The sequence below is a fragment of the Piliocolobus tephrosceles genome, chromosome 7 (assembly GCF_002776525.5).
Source record: "Piliocolobus tephrosceles isolate RC106 chromosome 7, ASM277652v3, whole genome shotgun sequence".
Lineage (NCBI taxonomy): Eukaryota > Metazoa > Chordata > Mammalia > Primates > Cercopithecidae > Piliocolobus > Piliocolobus tephrosceles.
The window spans coordinates 2,935,064-2,954,919 of record NC_045440.1 but is presented as its reverse complement, the minus strand read 5'-3'; the positions used below and the strand labels follow the sequence as shown (position 1 = coordinate 2,954,919).

General features: G+C 46.3%; 2 protein-coding genes across 4 annotated transcripts in view; one reads left to right on the top strand and one right to left on the bottom strand.

The window, feature by feature from the left end:
• The window catches only part of ERI1 (exoribonuclease 1), a 162,070-nt gene that overhangs the window by 124,939 nt on the left and 17,275 nt on the right, over positions 1 to 19,856 (top strand). The gene's annotated exons all lie outside the window — the stretch shown is intronic.
• PPP1R3B (protein phosphatase 1 regulatory subunit 3B) lies at positions 4,636 to 19,397 on the bottom strand. 3 transcript variants are annotated; one of them, XR_002734347.1, is made up of 3 exons: positions 19,247 to 19,397; positions 7,568 to 10,070; positions 4,636 to 5,190 (listed from the first exon to the last, which is right to left on the bottom strand). XR_002734347.1 is itself a non-coding variant. In XM_023225308.1 (2 exons), exon 2 carries the CDS (start codon positions 10,043 to 10,045, stop codon positions 9,188 to 9,190), a length of 858 nt encoding a protein of 285 aa, XP_023081076.1. In that variant the 5' UTR covers positions 10,046 to 10,070; positions 19,247 to 19,397; the 3' UTR covers positions 6,596 to 9,187. The 3 variants fall into 3 exon arrangements, 1 of the variants encoding a protein (XP_023081076.1); XR_002734348.1 differs by having other exon boundaries at positions 8,071 to 10,070; XM_023225308.1 differs by lacking the exon at positions 4,636 to 5,190 and having other exon boundaries at positions 6,596 to 10,070.

The window sequence follows — 19,856 nt, the reverse complement described above, 5'->3', positions numbered from 1 at the left end:
GAGAGTGGAATTCCTCTGTTGGAAGGAAAGGGTTTGCACCCATATTTCTGGGGCCCTGGGGCTCTCAGGAGATGCTTCAGGGAGGGGGAATGGGTGCAGTTTCTATCTTGGGCAGCCTGTTTTCTACCTACTTGTCCATGGCTTCACATTGGATTTGGTTTTAGAACAGATTCCACGGCTTCATAAAATGTTAGAAAACCACCAGCGGCTCCTGTCTGAGTTCAGCTGCATAGAACTGAGGTTGCAGCTGGAGACCTGGGCCTGTGCATTCCCTGTCTGGGGAGGGAGTGCAGAGGCTGAGATGAGGTGGGACCGGCGTCCTGGAGGGCTGGAATGAGTGCCCCCGTCACTGTCTCTCTGGCTCCTGCCACTGACAGCAGAATGTCATTGATTCGACGTTGCTTGCCCAGGGAGGACAGGGTGTGTCCTGCCTTACAGAAGCCCTGGGGCAAAGCCATGATACTTCAAAGCAGGAAAATCAACCAGGGTGAGAGGGACTTTTTTCTGGAGAAAATACTGTTTGAAAAATGTTTGTTTTCCAAGTCTGTGTGTGTGATAATAGTGTGTGACTGACAGAAGCGATGAGAGCCCAAGGTGGTCAGGTGATTGATCAATCGATGAGAAAAGCCCCTGGAAAATTTGTATGAACAAATACTTAGTTGCATGAGCAAATGTGCAAAGCAGTGTTCAGAAAGATCTTATGAAAATATTTGGGAGATGGGAGGTGGCAGTTGCAGCGAGCCAAGATTGTGCCACTGCACTCCAGCCTGGGTGACACAGCAAGACTCTACATGAAAAAAAAAATTGGAGAAACCTTTCAGTAATAGGTTCAATAAATTGACTAATGATGAAGAATTAATAATATAATAATTTGTAATAAAATGGTGTGATATTAATAAAATCAGTGAAACTTCACCTGCCTTATTCCACGTTCAGATGGGACCAAGATGTTGACCAGAAGGCAATCCACGTGGTGACTCTGGAAGGGAGCCCAGCTGAAGCAGTGACTGGTTTTTCTTCCTCATCAGCTCTAGCAGTGCAAGTGGTGATGCGTGGTGTTTGGATGGATGCTGGAAAATTAACCCTCCTTTGGTGGTGAAGAGCTCCCCTTTCATATGTGGGGGCTTCCTGAAACCTTTCCAAGACCCCTCAGCACTAATGTTAGGATCCTCAGCATTACACACCCAGCTTCAGCATGGGAGTAACGGTAAATACCAGCCAGAGGAGGCAACAGAGATGAAAGGGAAGAGCATGTGTGCCTGCCCCTCATGGTGCCACCGGGAAAGCATGGGGGACTTCAGGGCCAGGGCCCAGGGAGAGCACTTCGGAGATGAATTTCTACCTCTTTGGTCTCCTGCGGTGCTTAATTAAGGCCTCTTGAACTTGCTGGGCTAGAGAAAGAGGAGCTGAGATCCTGGAGTTAGTTAAATTCCTAGGAGCGCTTTGACGTTACTTTCTGGGGACTTGGGTTTTGGAATACTGCAAGATCCAATCTCAGTGTCTCTGTCCACAACGAGCAGCTTCCTCGGGAGCCTGGCCAGTCTCGATTTGTTGAGCATGGGGGAGAAGTGCGGGAAAAGCACTAGGAAATAAGCCCAAAGCGTGAATCACCCCTTTCCTCCTAAAGAAGCTACTGTTAAGAGTGAATTGGCTGAAATTTCCAGAGGGCTTTTGGCCACCAGCACTACAATTAGGAAAGAAAAGCCAACCAATACAAACACATCTAAACCACAGACTAAATCACCACTCCATGATAACCCATCCAAAAAAAGCACAATCCAGCCAGAACCGATTCCCAGCACAGGACCAGCCTGGGCTTTCCGAGCTCTCTAGAGGTCAGAGAAGATCCCAAAGGACCAGGAAAGATGAGCTCGGACAGCAGTCGTGCCGTCGGTTTTGCCCAAGGTGTTCCTAGTATACACTGGTGAGCTTCTGGCTAACTCACAGGATCCTTATTCATTCTCGAAAGCGTCCCAGATTAGATCATAAATTATATGATCTTAAAAAGAAAAGAAAGCAAGCCATTGAAAATAACCTACGGACTCAAGACTTCAGCAAGTCAGCTCTCAATTCTCTTCTTATGTGACTCTTGCTTGGGGTTGGCGAACCATGACCTGAGGGACAAAGTCTGCCCAGGCTCTGCTTTAGTATGACCCACGAGCGAAGAATGGTGTTTACATTTTTAAAGGGCATTTAAATAAAAATAAATATGTGACAGAGACCACATGTGGCCCACAACACCTAAAATATTCACTACCTGGTGCTTTACAGCAAAAGGTTGCTGACCCCCAGCCTGGCCACTTGATCTGGTAGCTTGGGGTAGAAGGCTGGGATCTTGGATCATTATTGATGTCTTTGGCCCCAAAGAATGTTGACGATTCTGCATCCTCATCCTACCTTTGCCAAATCCAAGGCCCAACGCCGGGCCGCCCAGTGCTGGAGAGGCAAAGCAGTGTTTGTGGAATGAACATCAATGCAAGCATGTCACGTACCAGAGAATCCCATGCAGAAAGCAAAAGGCATCTGTTGAGATTCCCTCTCTTCTCCTCCAAGGGAAGGTGATAAGACGGAATAAGGTTTAGTTAAAGCCTTTCCCTGCCGCAGAGGGTTTCTGTTCTGGTGGAAGGGAACGCTGCCGCCAAGAATTCTGCCTCTCTCCTGGAATGCCCCGGTAGCTACAGTTCCTCGGTGGTTTCCTTCCACCAGTTTAGCCTGAGGTTTAATCAGGCCCTCAGAGACCCACATCATTTCATTCTAACTTTCACACTTCGACGCGGTCTGTGGTCCTGGTACATACTGAGGAAGCCTTGGGAGGGATGTGCCTTTTCCTGTATAAAAATGATTCTGTTCACTCCTCTCCTGGGAACTGTATCTCTCCAGCATGAGGAACAACTTTTGAGAATCACCATCGTGGTCTCTCAGCTCTGTGAGATTGTTTCTGGTTCACGGGGACAGTTCTTGGAAAAAGGACCTGTGTCATTCTCCTGGCTCAGTCATTGATGGGCTCTAGACTCGAAGAAGCTCACTCAGGGCCTTTGTCTCTCCCTCCCTCTTTCTCTCTCTCTTTTTTTTTTTTTTTTGAGACAGTCTCATGCTGTTGCCCAGGCTAGAGAGCAGTGGTACAATCACAGCTCACTGAAGCCTCGAACTCCTAATTCAAGTCATCTTCCTGCCTCAGCCCCCTGAATAGCTGGTATATAGACACGGTACCACACCCAGCTATTAATTTTTTTTTTTTTTTAGAGATGGGGTCTCACTATGTTGCCCAGGCTGGTCTCGAATTCCTAGCCTCAAGCAATCCTCCCAAGGTGCTGGGATTGCAGATGTCAGCCCAGCTCACTGTACCCAGCCACCTTCCTCTCTTCACCCATAAAAAGAGAGCTCTGTGACACTTCTTCCAGCCCAGTCACTGAGGATGTGATGAAGTCCAAGCGAGTGTCTGGAATGTGATTCACTCGTGTGATTCCTGGAGAGGACACGAATAGTGTACAAGGTGCTTCTTATGAGAGTCTATATTTAGAAACCTCTTAAAAATGGACATGTTGGCTGACTCTCAAAAGCATTCAGGGCACTGCTAGAGCCCCTGGTTACCTTATTCCTACTAAACATGCTCTGGGCCTCTTCAGTAGAGCCACTGACAGGAGATGGAGGCCGAAGAGGCCGGTGGCAGAGCTTGGATTGGAAGCCAGACTTCCTGAATTCCAATGCCTTCCAGTGGCCGTCCATGCTCACCAGAGGCGTTACTCAGAACATGCGAATGTCCTTTGTGGGAGTTGGGGCAAAAGCACCTAGCGCGGCTTCATATATGGAAGCCGAGCGGTAAATGTTCAATTGAATTACTCAGAGGTGGACATTTGCCATTCTGGGGACATTGCTCCAGAAAAGTGTTTTTTTTTCTTATGTTGTTGTTATTCCAGACATCCCTGAGGTGTTTGTTGGTCTCACAACTTACGATTAGGTAATGATTATTAAAACCGCATGTGAAGGCAAATTGTGGGCAGAGTGTAAACATCTGGAGAAAGTGACGTATGGAGCTCACTTTTTTGCGTCTGCACACTAGCTGCTAAACTTTAATACACTCCGCCTTTCCACTAGAGCCACCGCCCACTTCCCCAGCGTGGCAGAGGACTTGTTGACATGGAACTTCGAGATGCAATTTCCCAGCCCACTCTGCCTGCATCTTGTCTTGAACTTTGGAAAAAAGCAGCTCTGGAAATCTCACGTCTCACTTTGGGTGAATATCCACTATCAGGGGCTGTTTTGTTTTGCTGGTTACAGTGTGTTTGCTCAAGCAGTTAAAAGCTGTAATAGAACAGTTTTCCTGCTTTTGTTTGAATACATCTGTCTGCACTGGACTTCAAGTGCAAATGACAGGGTAAGAATGCCTGTGACCTGGGGTGATTAAAAATGGGTGCAGAGCAACAGTAGCTCCTGTATCTCTTCCCTAAAACTTACCTTCTCAGCTAAGATGTGACAACTTAAAAAAAGCAATTATCTCCTCTCTGCCTTGCACCTTTAACTCAGCCATTGACTGTGAGCTTTGTCTTTGGAAACCTAAGATCGATATGTGGAAACATATCGATTTGAAATATTTCTCCACTTCCTCTGGCTCTAAGAATAGAAGGACAGTTTCAGTTTTGTTTTGTCTTCCTTTATTACATTTTTGCTCTTGAGATACAAACAAACCTCTCATACCACACCAAAAAACATCCATTCGTGGGATTTTTAAAGTGCATTTCCCCTTGAACTTTGTGTACAAAAATATTTATCTTTTAAAACATGCAGAAATTTCTTGACAAGGCACTTTTAGGTATAAAATGAAGATGAGTCCTTGGTTCTACATTCGCATTGAAGTAAAAGCGAAACGTCCTCACAGCTGCGCTCTCAAAGCCCTCAGAGGTCCAGCAGTCTCTAAAAACTCGTCAACAAGACTGAAAACATTCACAGCTTTACAACGTGGGTTGCAGAGCTTTACAGCCATGACCAGGAAAAACCGCCCGTAACAACAGCTGTCCTTCCCAGTTCCAGATGTGTAGTCTCACTGCAGGAAATGAAGATAAGCTGCCAAATTGTCTTCGTGTGACCCTGCAGGATCCCATTATCCATGTAACTTCTTGTCTCCAATTTCAGTGAACATGTCAGGAGAGACGTGATCGGGACTCTCCCAGGACTACATTCAGGTGAGAAATTCTAGAAAAGGAAACAAATAAAAGGCAACCAAGGTTTTCATCCCCTATCCATCGAGAGGGAAGATCCAAAAACATGAACACTTTCTTGATTGGTAAGCATACATGGCCCACTTAATGTCCATGTGACTACAGCTAATGCCTTTTTTCAGAAAGAAAATGGTTTGAAAAGATCAAAACCACAAAGCAATCTCCTAACAGTTCCAAATTGACATCTTCCAAAAATGTATCATATTTTACCACCATTAAAATGAAATCTTAGAGGTAAATTAAATTCTACCATTGACTCTGAAATTGTTTTAATTTCTGGAGAACTGCACGGCTCCATTATTTCTCACCAGCTCCAGTAGAACAACAATTTTTTAAATAAAGAAACCCACTCAAACGCTTCATGTCTTCCAAGAGATACTGAAAGCTTATTTATTAATTATCTTTATATAGTCCAGCTTATTTATTGTACCCAGCTGGCAAATGCTCCGCAGGGCACTTGAGGGAATAAATATAAAACAAAAATGAAGTTGCTTCCCTGTTCCCGGACAGCTGCACCTGTGACAGGTGGCTGGTCTTTCTGGGGCAACCTGGGAAAGATTCTGGAACTCGACGGTCACTTGTTACCATAACCAAGCGCTGTCTGAAGGCAAATCTACAAGTTAGGCTGCAATGAAGTCTCCAGCTAAGGAACCTGTCACCCTCTGAAGTGTGTAGGCTTATCTGCTGATGAAGAGCTATCAAACAAGGACAGAAGCCATCAGTGCAGCTCCTGAGGCCATCTGAGAATGTCACCGGACAGAACTGGGCCAACAGGAAAAAGACTTTGTGGCAGGAGGGTAGCAGGGGAGCGAGTGGTAAACAGAAGCCAGATAGAAGGCAGTATTTTTCAGACCCCCATACATCACTGAATGACAGCTCTGATGAGGAAAGCCAGGCAAGTAGAGTCTTTTATTGGAGAAGAAGGGTCTCTGCGAGCAGGTGAGGACTTGCCTTCTGAACTGTGCGGTGGGATGAGCATCCCAGGTGTGCTGGCTGGGGTCTTGCAACCAGCGCCCCCAGCAAAAAAAGCCAGGGTGAGCTGGGAGAAAGCCGGGTGGTGGGGAGGGTTTATGGCTGCCTTAGAAGAGATCGTTATCACTGAATTCTCATATTTCAAATTTTGACATGGGAATGTCTTAAGATCATTATTAGATAAAATTAAACTGACTTTATTAAACAGAGTCACTGCAGGCCTTTTTCTTTTTTTTTTTTTTTTTTGAGGCAGAGTCTCACTCTGTCGACCGGGATGGAGTACTGTGGCCGGATCTCAGCTCACTGCAAGCTCCGCCTCCCGGGTTCACGCCATTCTCCTGCCTCAGCCTCCCCGAGTAGCTGGGACTACAGGCGCCCGCCACCTCGCCCGGCTAGTTTTTGTATTTTTTAGTAGAGACGGGGTTTCACCGTGTTAGCCAGGATGGTCTCGATCTCCTGACCTCGTGATCCGCCCGTCTCCGCCTCCCAAAGTGCTGGGATTACAGGCTTGAGCCACCGCGCCCGGCTGCAGGCCTTTTTCTTATGAACACAGAATGATCTGTAGTTGGGTAACATGTCAATGCCAGTGCACTCTGTGCCTTTCCTGCATTGTGGGGAGGGCACTTCTTAATGCAAAGTAAAATTCAGGACCTACATGAAATAGTTTTGTTCCATTTGAGTTCGATTTATGCTATTAATAGTTCTGATCACCAAATTTACAATATTTAAAGTACTATCTGTTACCCGGTATCTGGTATGTTTACATAAAACATGGTTCTGCCCAGTAACAGCGTAAGGTAAAAATGTGATTTCCCCTAAAATTATATTATCATGTAATCCTAGAGTGTTATCCACCTGGGAGAGGTACAAAAAAACAAAGCATTAGAATTCAGGCTAAGAACAGCCAGTTTTAGGAATAAGAATTACATTGAATAGCATTTAAGAGTATTTAAAAAGTCAAGGCATCTTAAACTTCAAAAATGAAAACAAAAACAGAACAAAACACCACCAACAACAAAAACAACCTAACCCAACCACGAAACTCTGGGAGCCAAGGCACTCACTATCTGCCTGTTGGTTATGTACAAAGCCACCAATGGGAGGTCTTTTCAAATTAATCTGGAAAACCCAAGCACAAGACTCTTAGCTTACAAAGCCTAACAGCTGTGCCTCCAAATCCAGGCAACTGTGCTTCTACTCCTCTTCTTGCTTGCCTTAGGAAAACTTCACTTTAGTAAGATCAGGCAAAACAGAAAATAAAAGAGTCATTTAACCAAACTCCCAAAACAAAAATAGAAAGAAAAAAAAAAAAAAGTTTCCTACAAATATACATGTAAAAATATATGTTTAAAGCACCCCTAAGTAAACACCAATCTTACCCAAGAAAAATCACAGGTTTGGGGTCTATCTGATAATGATTGTCCCAAAGGTCTCTCTTTTTTTTGAGACACAGTTTTACTATGTTGCTCAGGCTGGAATGCAGTGACATGATGATCTTGGCTCACTGCAACCTCCACCTCCCGGGTTCAAGTGATCCTCCTGCCTCAGCCTCCCGAGTAGCTGAATTACAGGCCCCTGCCATCACACTCAGCTAAATTTTGTATTTTTAGTACAGATGGGGTTGCACCATGTTGGCCAGGCTGGTCTTGAACGCCTGACCTCAGGTGATCTGCCCGCCGCGGCCTCCCAACGTGCGGAGATTACAGGTATGAGCTACCACACTCGGCCCTGGAGGTCTCTTTTACAACAGCACCAACCAACAGACTTTAGTCCAATATGGTTCAGAACAATGAATCTCTGCAATTTCAGAGTTGGCAAACATTTAAAATAACCTATAAGAACTCGGGTGAGGTTTTTCTCTCCTATCCCTTTCCATACACACCATAAATAAGAACACCCAAATCCACGTCCCTGGGTGCCGGTAAAGTGTTCTAGATATCGTCAATCACGGTCAAGATAAAACCATTTTCTGAAGGTTTTGAGGAGATAATGGATCTGCAAATCAAATGTCCTAAACACAGCAGAAAAGACGACTCTTCAGGAAGGGAGATCCAAAATTCTTTCGTAAAGAATGAAACCAGCCAAGTAGTTAAAACAAATCTTGTCATTGAGCTTTCCAGGGAAAAATCAGATTTTTCCGGTGATTCAGGGTAAATGTGGGGACTTAGAAAGCTCCCCCAGAAGGCAAGAGGAGAAGCGGAAATGTCCCCACTCATGACGGTCCTGCCTGCTCAGAACCCTGCAATCTGCGCCACTGCACACGAGCCAGCGGGTTTCCATGACTGGCGGAATATATCTGTGGGGTCAAAAGAGCGGGGAGGAAATGCCTGTCTCAATCACCAACTATTTTGCCTTTATTATCTTTTCCTGAACGTCAGCTCAATTGTGGAAAAACATAAAATGCAAAAGATGAACTTTCAGAAAACAAGAGCCAATCCCATTTCTCTTCTGCAGCTGCATTGGAAATGCGCGTCAGGTCAGTGTGTCACAGCACAGCGATACACGTGGATGGGGAAGCAGCAGCTTGCAGGAAAGGCCTGGCTGGCAGAGAGCACCCAAAGATGAACACGACGAACAGTGAGGGTCCGACGCGAGGTGGCTGGGGCTGACGGCTTTTGGTGACTGATGTCCCACCTCTGAGTGGAGAGCAGAGGACAGATCCTTCCAGCTTCATCAGCTCCTACAGCTTCAGCAGCACTGCACAGGCTTGGTTCCCATCCGTACCCTTTCCAACACAGACCTGCACAGACTCTCGTGGCTGCCCCAGTGCCAAAGCGCGCCAGCCACCAGTGCTTCTTTGAGTGAGACACCAATTGTGTAATCTGAACCTGGCTGGATTTGCTGGTTTAAGAAAGAAGTGAAGAGGATCCTTTTATTTTCCCAAACTGGGCCTCATGGAAGCTCCACTTTGCTCCTCCTTGGCCTTCCATCTCCACTGCGCAGTGGGCAGAGCTAGGCTTGTCTGCGGCAGCTCTGCCACGCCCTGTCACCCACAGTCACTAGTAGTAGGGCCCTAGCTTTTCGTATCCGAAGTAACTTGGCCACTCTGGAAACAGACCATAGGAACACCGAGGGCTTCCAAACTGGTCAAAGGATATTCCCAAATCCGGTCCATTGTGGGGCTTGGTCGTTCCCTGGGTAGATTTTAACTCCGCCCGGATGATCCTATAGTTCTTGCCTCTGTTGCTGTCCCAGTGCGTCTGTCCATTGCACTCGTAGTACACAGCAAACTCCATTCTTTCATAAGACTGTATCTTCTCGGGCAAGCTGATATCGAAGGAGAACGTGTCCCTGTCTGAACCAGCGTAAGTGTCCTTCACGTACTGACAAGGAAAGTCTGTGTAGCTCTTCCAGGTGTCAAACGTCATCCTTATTTTCACGGTCTTCTCAAATGCAAGGTTCTGAACCTTCACAGTGCCTGCAATGGCCCTGTCCTTGAGCACACAGTTCTCAAGGCAGACGTGGTCAGCCTGAAGTCGATTTCTAAAGTCTAAGTAATCTGCAGAGGGCTGGGAAAAATCCAGAACAAAGCTCTCGCTCTCTGCTGTCGTCAAGCTCACAATGCTGTCTAGGAGCTCGGTGATGTTGAATGGGATATCTAGCGGGTCATCGAATTCTGAGAACACTTTGACCATTGTCAAGGCCAGCCCTTGGTTGTCTGCGAAGGACACCCGCTTTTTCACCTTCTTCTCCTGGACAGCCGGGGCCACCATTCCACTGGCTTCATTCTTGCTGCTCAGCTGAATACAAGGCCTCAGTGGTTTGCTGGGCTTTGGTGAGATCTTAAAGGCAAACCTCTCTCGGCGCAAGGAAGGAGCCATGCAGTTGTATCTGTACTCGATGTCCACAGCCATCATGGGGCTAGATGAATAGGCTAGAACCCTGGAAAGGGAGAAGAAAGAAAACAGCAGAGCGATCAGATCAGACAGGTGTGTAAAGGCATCATTCCAGCAGGGACTGGCAAACAATATTTCCTTTTATCTCTGCCCACATGGCTACAGGTCAGGATTAACTCTGGTGTGGTCCAGCACAACACGGGTTTGAGGGAAGATTATGCTGTGGGAGGGGGGGACGAGTTGGGGGGTGGGGTTCAAGGTTAAAACAAACAAAAGAGTGAGAAACCCACCAGTTTTAAAACTAAATGCACAGGTTTTTTGGTCAGCATTTCTTGGGGCCTTCTGTTGGCTAATGTGCCACAGAGGATAATTAAAAGGGCATATACTGTTTTAAGATTTCCCAAACCTATATGACTCAAAAGGTGTCTTCCACAGATAGACACTATTTATTTACGTATTTTTAGAGAAAGGGTCTCGCTCTGTCGCCCAGGCTGGAGCACAGTGGTGTGATCACAGCCCACTGCAGCCTCGACCTCCCAGGCTCAAATGATCCTCCCACCTCAGCCTCCCAAGTAAGTGGGACCACAGGCGCAAGTCACCACGCTTGGCTAATTTTAAAAAATTTTTGGGCCGGGCATGGTGGCTCAAGCCTGTAATCCCAGCACTTTGGGAGGCCGAGACGGGTGGATCATGAGGTCAGGAGATCGAGACCATCCTGGCTAACACGGTAAAACCCCATCTCTACTAAAAATACAAAAACTAGCCGGGCGAGGTGGCGGCGCCTGTAGTCCCAGCTACTGGGGAGGCTGAGGCAGCAGAATGGCGGGAACCAGGGAGGCGGAGCTTGCAGTGAGCTGAGATCCAGCCACTGCACTCCAGCCCGGGCGACAGAGCATGACTCCGTCTCAAAAAAAAAAAAAGAAAAAAAAAATTTTGTAGAGACAGGTCTCACTATGTTGCCCAGGCTGGTCTCGCACTCCTGGCTCAATCCATCCTCCTGCCTTGGCCTCCCAAAGTGCTGGGATGACAGGTGTGAGCCTCTCTGCCCACACTTTATTAATTGAGAAGTAAAAATTGTATATTCTTATGGTGTACAACATGTTTCCATATACGTATACATTGTGGAATGGCTAAATCAAGCTATTTAACGTGCATTATATCACACTTTTTTTTTGCAGTGAGAACACTTACAATCCACTCTCAGCAATTTTCAAGTATATAACATATCATTACTAAGTATAGGCACCATATTGTACTCTTGAATTTATTCCTCCCTGTCTACCTGAAATTTTGTATCCTTTGGCCAGAGGATACCTCTCCAATCCCTCCACCCCCAGCTTCTGGTAGCCACCATTGTACTCTCTGGTTCTATGAGTTTGACTTTTTCAGAATCAACGTTATTAGTGAGATCATGCTGTATTTGTCGTTCTGTGTCTGACTTATTCGCTTAACATCCTCCAGTTTCATCCATGTTGGCACAAATGACAGGATTTCCTTCTTTTTTCCGGTGGAATCGTATTCCACTGTGTTTATACGCCATGTTTTCTTTATTCCCTCATCTAATGATGGGCACTTGGGTTGATGCCTTATCTTGGCTTGGTGAATAATGCTACAGTGAACGTAAGAGTGCAGGTAACTCTCTGATACACTGACTTCAATTCCTTTGGCTCTATGTCCTGTAGTAGGATTGCCGGGTCACAGAGTAGTTCTAGTTACGGTTTTCTGAGGAGCCTCCCTACTGTTTTCCATAACGGCTGAACTAATTTACATTCCCACCCACAGGAGACAAGGGTTCCCTTTTCTCCACGTCTTTGCTAATACTTATTTTCTTTGGTCTTTCTGAAAATAGCCATCCTGATGGGTGTGACGTGACATCTCACTGTGGCTTTATATTTGCTGTAATCTGATCAAATGAAATGGACTCATCCCGCAAATATAGATTGGGTGTTTCCTCTATGCCAGGCATCGAGCAAGACACTGGGATTCAATAGTGAAGACAGACACAAACCTGCTTTCGTTAAGCTTATGGTAGGTTTTTAATGTCAGGATACCGTTCTTTTAAAAAGAATCAGCAGGCCAGGGGCGGGGGCTCACACCTGTAATCCCAGCACGTTGGGAGGCCGGGCAGGTGGATCATCTGAGGTCAGGAGTTTGAGACCAGCCTGACCAATATGGTGAAACCCCATCTCTACTAAAATTGCAAAAATTAACCGGGCATGGTGGCGTGCACCTGTAGTCCCAGCTGCTCTGGAGGCTGAGACAGCAGAATTGCTTAAACCCAGGAGGCAGAGGCTGCAGTGCGCAGAGATCACATACTCCAGCCTGGGTGACAAGGCAAGACTCCGTCTCAAAAAATAAAAATAAATAAAATAAAAACAACCAGCAATTTAGTATTTTTAAGCCTTTAACATAGGTGAATAGTGTTTTTTCCACAAGTAAAAAATTGGCTCTATAAGAATAAAAAGCAAATAGAATCATGATAAACAAGGAAAAATCTGAGTTAACAAAAACTATATTTTCTATAAGTAAAAATGATAAGTAAAACAAAAAAAGATTAAAGACAAACTGTGAAAATATTTTACAGTAAGCATAGCAGCAGAGCTAATACCTTAATATGTAAAGTGTTCTTACAAAGCAATAAAGTCAAATATTCCACATAGAAAAATAAGCAAAGAATGTGAATAGAAAATTCAGGAAAAAAAATTTTAAAGTGGCCTATAAATATGCAAAATGTTCAACCTTATCATTAATTTAAGAAGTGTAGATGAGAAACAATGTATGTTTTTTATTTATTGAATTAGGAAAAAAATTTAAAAGATAATGCAAGCTTTTTCTGTTTTTTCTTTTGAGACTGGGTCTTACTCTGTCACCTAGGCTGGAGTGAAGTGGTATGAACATGGCTTATGGCAGCCTCCACCTCCTGGGCTCAAGCGGTCCTTCCACCTCAGCCTCCCAAGTAGCCAGGACCACAGGCACAAGCCACCATGTCCGGCTAATTTTTAAAAAACATTTTTTGTAGAGACGAGGTCCCACTGTGTTGCCCAGGCCAGTCTTGAATTCCTGGACTCAAGCAGTACTCCCATCTCGGCCTCCCAAAATGCTCGGATTTATAGGTATGAGCCACTGTGCCCAACCAATGCAAATATTGTCATTAGTCTAAATTGGCACGACCTTTCTAATTTTTTTTTTATCATTTTTTATTCTAACATCACATAGAAACATTTATCCTAAGAATTAAAAACACATGGAGGTGAAGGTACTACAATGTTCAATGCCACATTATAGGCAGAAAAAAGATGACAAAATAACCTAGATGACCATTAACAGGTACCTGGTTAAATCAAATGTACCACATCCATGTGATGTACTTTTATTTTTATTGTTATTATTTTTTCCTTTTTTGAGACAGAATTTCACTCCTGTCGCCCAGGCTGGAGTGCAACGGCAGGATCTCGGTTCACTGCAACCTCTACCTCCTGGGTTCAAGTGATTCTCCTGCCTTAGTCTTTCGAGTAGCTGGGATTACAGGAGTCTGCCACCACGCCCAGGTAATTTTTGTACTTTTAGTAGAGACAGGATTTCACCATGTTGGCCAAGCTGGTCTCAAACTCCTGACCTCAGGTGATCCACCGCCTCGGCCTCCCAAAGTGCTGGGATTGCAGGCAGGAGCCACCAAGCCCAGCCCATGTGATATAATTTTATATCATCATTAAAGCCATTATTTTTAAAAAAGATTTAAATGAAATGAAAAAATTATACTTACATTTATGTCTATATATATATATAGAGAGAGAGAGAGAGAAGATAAAATTGTACGTAGAAACTAGACTTGGGGTGAAAAAATGCATTTTGACATTGAAAAAATACAATGACATGAGTTTGAACTTTGCAGGTCCACTTATGCTCCGATTTTCTTTTTTTCTTTTTTTTTTGAGATGGAGTCTCGCTCTGTCGCCCAGGCTGGAGTGCAGTGGCCAGATCTCGGCTCACTGCAAGCTCCGCCTCCCGGGTTTACGCCATCCTCCTGCCTCAGCCTCCCGAGTAGCTGGGACTACAGGCGCCCGTCACCTCGCCCGGCTAGATTTTTGTATTTTTTAGTAGAGACAGGGTTTCACTGTGTTAGCCAGGATGGTCTTGATCTCCTGACCTCGTGATCCACCTGCCTCAGCCTCTCAAAGTGCTGGGATTACAGGCCTGAGCCACCACACCCGGTCTATGCTTAGATTTTCTTCTCCCTCTGCCGCTCCTGAGACAGCAAAGATCAACCCCTTCTCCTCCTCTAACTCCTCCTCCTCAGCCTATTCAATGTGAAGAGGATGAGAATGAAGACCTTTATGATGACCCACGTCCACGTCATGAATAGTAAATATACTTTCTCTTTTCTTTGATTTTCTTAACATTTTCTTTCTTTTAGCTTACTTTACTATAAGAATACAATATACGTTACATATAAAATACAAAATACGTGTTAATCGACTCTTGATGTTATTGGTAAGACTCTGGTCAACAGTGAGCTATTAGAAGTGAAGGTTTTGGGGAGTCAAAAGTTATATATGGATTTTTGACTGTGTGGGGGCTAGGCTCCCCTAGACCCCATGTTGTTCAAGGGTCAACTGTATTATGTAAATGCAGAGAAAAAAGACTAGAGATATATTTAAAATCAGAATACCTAGGTGACAAGATTTCAGGAATTTCTGGTTTCCTAGTTTATATTATCTTATATTTTCTAAAATAATATTGCGTCTATCATCAGAACAAAATGAACCTAAAAAATCCTCAAACATTTTAAGATATGCCAAAAACCTATCTCAACACTATTGCCTCACTAAAGCTGAGCACTTTTTTTTGTGAGACAGGATCTTGCTGTGTTGCCCAGGCTGGAGTGCAGTGGTACAATCATAGCTCACTGGAACCTCAAACTCCTGGGCCCAAGCGATCCTCCCGCCTCAGCCTCCAAAGTAGCTGGAACTAAAGGTGTACACCTCCATGCCCAGCTAATTTTTCAATTTTTATAGGGGCAGGGTTTCACCATGTTGCCCAGGTTGGTCTCAAACTCCTGAGCTCAAGCAATCCTCCCGCTTCAGCCTCCCAAAGTCTGAGCACTTTTTATCATTCTGATTATCATGGCAAATTTATATTTTGATTTCACAGTTTCAATGGACTAAATTAAGGAAATGAGTGACAAAACTAGGATTAAAATCTCAAGTCTGAGAATCACAGAACACAGGATCGGGATGAGTCCCCAAACCTATTTCCTCTCAATGTATCCCCCTTCTTATGGCACAGGTGTAGGTGTGTGGTAACATGTTGGGGAGCTCACTCTCGAGCAGCCATGCCACCCCAAGAAGTGACAGGCAACATGCCAAGTGTCTTCTGTAAAGAGCTGGGACCACTGGTTCAGTTCCATAAATAATCTCTCATTTTCACCCTCTGACTATGATTAACCAAACATGTAAAGAAAAAGGGTGACAGGACAAACACGTATCAGATTTGACCCCATTTTTCCAAAAGTACAGCACTTCCCTGGGATGCAAGAAGCACTTACAGATGGTCAGTCGGAGAAATACACATATTCAGAACCAAATAAAACAATAACTTATGGCCAGAATGCAGGTACTTATTCATTTTAAAGGATATCTGTCTCAGTTTCCCCTCTGATAAAATCAATCTAGTGAAAATGTTAAGGGCAAATTTGCTTTCAATTATCTGTTCTTATACCCACGTAACTGTTCTGTAAAGGAAAGTTCTGATTCAATTAGGCAAGGTAGGTTTGCAGAGGTTCAGTGGATTGACTAACAGGTTCAATGTGAAAAAAAAAATCCTATACTTAACAAAATGTCTAAATTTTAGTTATTCTTGTCCTTTGCAAACTGTGTTGGAATTATACCCTCAGCTCTAACTTTAACACAGGTAGTGTCTTTGTTTTGTTTTGTCTCATTTTTATTTTTTATTTATTTTTGAGACGAAGTCTTGTTCTGTTGCCCAGACTGGAGTGCCGTGGTGCGATCTCAGCTCACTGCAACCTCTGCCTTCCGGGTTCAAGTGATTCTGCTGCCTCAGCCTCCCAAGTAGCTGGGATTACAGGCACGTCCCACCACCCCCAGCTAATTTTTGTATTTTTAGTAGAGACAGGGTTTCACCATGTCAGGCTGGTCTCGAACTCCTGACCTCATGATCTGCTCGCCTCGGCCTCCCACAGTGCTGGGATTATAGGCATGAGCCACCACACCCAGCCTCGTTTTTAAGTAAGTATAAAGACCAAACAAATGGCTATATCTGACATCCCAGTGACCCCTACTCTACCCATCCTGAAAAATCTGGGTGTGAAACTGAGGGAGGAGGGGTTCCTCTTCACAGCTTCCTCCTCACCTGAGTCAGCACAAGTCAGCTGCAAGTTCTCTTTGCACCTCCAACAAGCCTGCAAACCAACCTCCTACGTGCTTTCCTGCATGTTAGAAAAAAGCTTGGAAACTCTCAAGATATTGTGGAAACAGAATTCCAAAGCAAAAGGATCAAAGAATATACACACTTACAGCACACTAGAGCCAATGTCCCAAGTTCTAATCCCGCAGGCTGAAGAGACTTAGCTGAAGACCTTGGTAGAGTTTCACTGTTTCAACCCAGTGGCATAAATTTGCCCCTAAGATCCCTTTTATCACCAAACTGTAAGAACAAGCAGAAGTCCAGCTTGGAGAGGCCAGGCTGCAGTCAGAGCCAGAGCTAATTAAACAATGCTGCCAGCACTTGCAGGAGTCAAATTGCTATTGCAAGATTCTTCCATGAAAGGCAAAAGTAAGGTTATGATGGCCCGAGATTACCTGCAGGACTACTACCCCAGGGACATTGCACAAGCAACCCCAGTCTAGACTCCCTTCACTCTGTGTGTCACCATAACTGCAGGTGAGGACATTAACCTGTGTGACCTCAATCTGGGGTATGACTCGACTGTCAGTCACCTGGCCTATCCCACAGATAGCTTCCAGCTTTTATGTACCTGGTCATTCTCCAAGAATCAGCACACCAAAATGCTGGTTTGGTGTAGGCTTTCCTGACCTGCTCAGGAACACCCCAGCAGTCTGTGACAGGGATGGCTGCCGCCATTCAGAAGTACTCCTAGCAACTGAGATGTGCAAGGTAATATTAAGTTCCTGAAAAGAAGGCACCTGGACAGGTGCTTCTTTTACAAATGACATGAAAATGATCGGTTCCAACACAGGATGCACCAGGCTGCAGCCCAGCCTCCTCTCCTGAGAGACTCTTTGGCTACTCCAGCTCTGTCCTTTTCCAAGGCCAGGGAGTATGAGTCACCAACGTTGGCCAGGGGAAAACAAAAGAACCAGAAGTTATGGATATACATTTGAACCATGAGAGCGGGATTCAGGATGTGATACCAGTTGCAGGATAGGAACAAGTGTGTATGAGTGCTGCTGCCATGTAGGTATGAATTCTCAGACACTTGCTTCCATAGAGATGCCTCAGAGCTCAGGGATCAGTGTCCCTGGTGAGGGACTGGGCCACGCTTGAGGGTAGATATCGGTGTTCATGGCTAAGCCAGGGCAAAGCCTAACAGATCATGGAGATAGGTTTGCATAAATGCTTTCTCTGTTCCACTCATGACAACACACCTTCTCAAGACAGCTGGCCAAGGTGAGACAGCCATGGTGATAACTACAGACGCACACAGAAAATAACCCCATGACCTTCACGGTTTCAGGCAGCTGGGCTACTGACTTTCTGCCTGTACCTTTCATAGGGAGGAAACCTTTTATGTATCAGGGCCACGACATTATCCCCTCCATTCTCTCATTCTCTCGCTCTCTCTCTAATTCTCTCTCTCTCTCTTTTCTGATAAGAAAAGACAAAAAAAAAGGCTGGGCGCAGTGGCTCACACCTGTAATCCCAGCACTTTGGGAGGCCGAGGCAGGCGGATTACCAGGTCAGGAGATCCAGACCATCCTGGCTAACACGGTTAAACCTCGTCTCTACTAAAATACAAAAAAAATTAGCCGGGCGTGGTGGCTGGCGCCTGTGGTCCCAGCTACTCGGGAGGCTGAGGCAGGAGAATGGCATGAACCCGGGAGGCGGAGCTTGCAGCGAGCCGAGATCGCGCCACTCACTCCAGCCTGGGCGACAAAGCAAGACTCCATCCCCCCCCCCCAAAAAATAATAAATAAACAAAAACAAATAAAGAAACAAAAAATAAGATGCACAAGGAACCCACCAGGAACACTGAAAGCTGCCAAACTGCATTCAGTAAACATTCACGACCAGGTTATAATTTTCATTTTTAAGGCCATGGCCATCTACCTCCCTCCAACGATTAATTCCGTGTTCCCTTCCAAAAGGTTTCACTGATCCAGCATGAAGAGAGTGCACGTCTTTCCCCCTTGTATTCAGACCATGGGGCCCTATTCACAGCCTTAAAGGCTACGTGTACCCCTTGATCCTGTCCCCATCATCCAAAGAATCTTGATATTTGTGAATGAGGTTGCATATTCTAGGAAAGAGGCAAGTTCAAATGACACGGCCCCTGCCGTCTGAAAACGTAGGAGGGAAAACAGGGCACTAGGCTAAGAATGCCCGCACCTTGTTTTGCTGCTGGAGCGAGTCACTCAGTGGCTCTGGGCTTGAGGTCCCCCTCCAAGGCCCCTGCTGGCCCTGACATTGTATGTTGCGACCCACGCCTGGTGCCGCTTCTCTTCCCACTAACTTTTTTCCCTAAATACCTCAACTGTACTTTTGTGGTAAGTCCTCCAGCTGTCTTCACTTTAGTTTTGGCTCCTGGACAACTCTGCCCAAGGAACCATTTCCTCCTCTCCTCGTCTTCCTCCCAGCCCAAAGCCCTAATTGTCTCTTCTGCTGCACCCTGGGTCTCCCAGGCAGGCCCCGCCGCTCAGACCACAGGTTCCAACACCTTCCAAGTCTCCAAGATCCCAAGTCCAGTCTTTCCTCTGTTTTCTCCTCTTTTTCAGAAAACAATGCTCTGACAGGCCCCAAATATTCCAGTACGTCATTACCGGCCCCCACTCCCTCTTTTGCAGCTACTGTGCCTTCCACACCCCTTGTTTTGGATTCCAAAGGGAGGCAGGAACAGGCCAGTGCACTCCAGGCTGGAGGATCCCACCAGTTATTCTCCGACCCTGTCCCCTCCGTCCAGCTCGGCCAGGGCTGCACTCCGCCCCAACCTCCCTACGAGCTTCCTTGGCCTCGCGCGGCACCCACCTTTTGGGCCGCAGAGAAGCCCCCTCCCCAGCTCGCTCGCCGCATCGGAGAGCCCGCAGGGTTGTGGCAAGGGCGACTACGTGAGCGTCGGTGTGTCCGGGAGGCAGGGCCTGGGCTGGGTTCCCGGAGATGTCGGCGGGGGGAGGAAGACGACGAGAAGGAGGAGCCCGTTATCGCACCCGGGCGGGGCCGGCAGCGGGGCCACCCCGGCCCGAGCAAGCCGCGGGACACCAGCACCCCCGCGCGGCCGCCTGGCCTCCGCCAGCCCGGGACCGGGAGCGTCCTCGGTCCTGTCGCCCTCGGTGGCCCGAGAGCCTACCGACTGTATTTCCTCGCGTTTTACAGGGAAACTAAGGCCCGGAGAGAGACGACGCAGCTTGTCTTTAATCTCCAAACCCCACTAGCCAACTTTGGAGACGTCTCCAGACCTGTCAGGACCCGGGGCTGGGAACTTGTGCTAGGTCCGAAGCCAGAACAACAGGTGGCAAAGGGATCAGGCGCCGCAGCCGCAGCTCCCGGGTCACGGTCGCAGCCGGGCCCAGCAGCGCGGTGGAGCACGTGGACCAGCTGCAGTCCCTGGATCGCCCTATCCACGATGAAGCAACAGCTC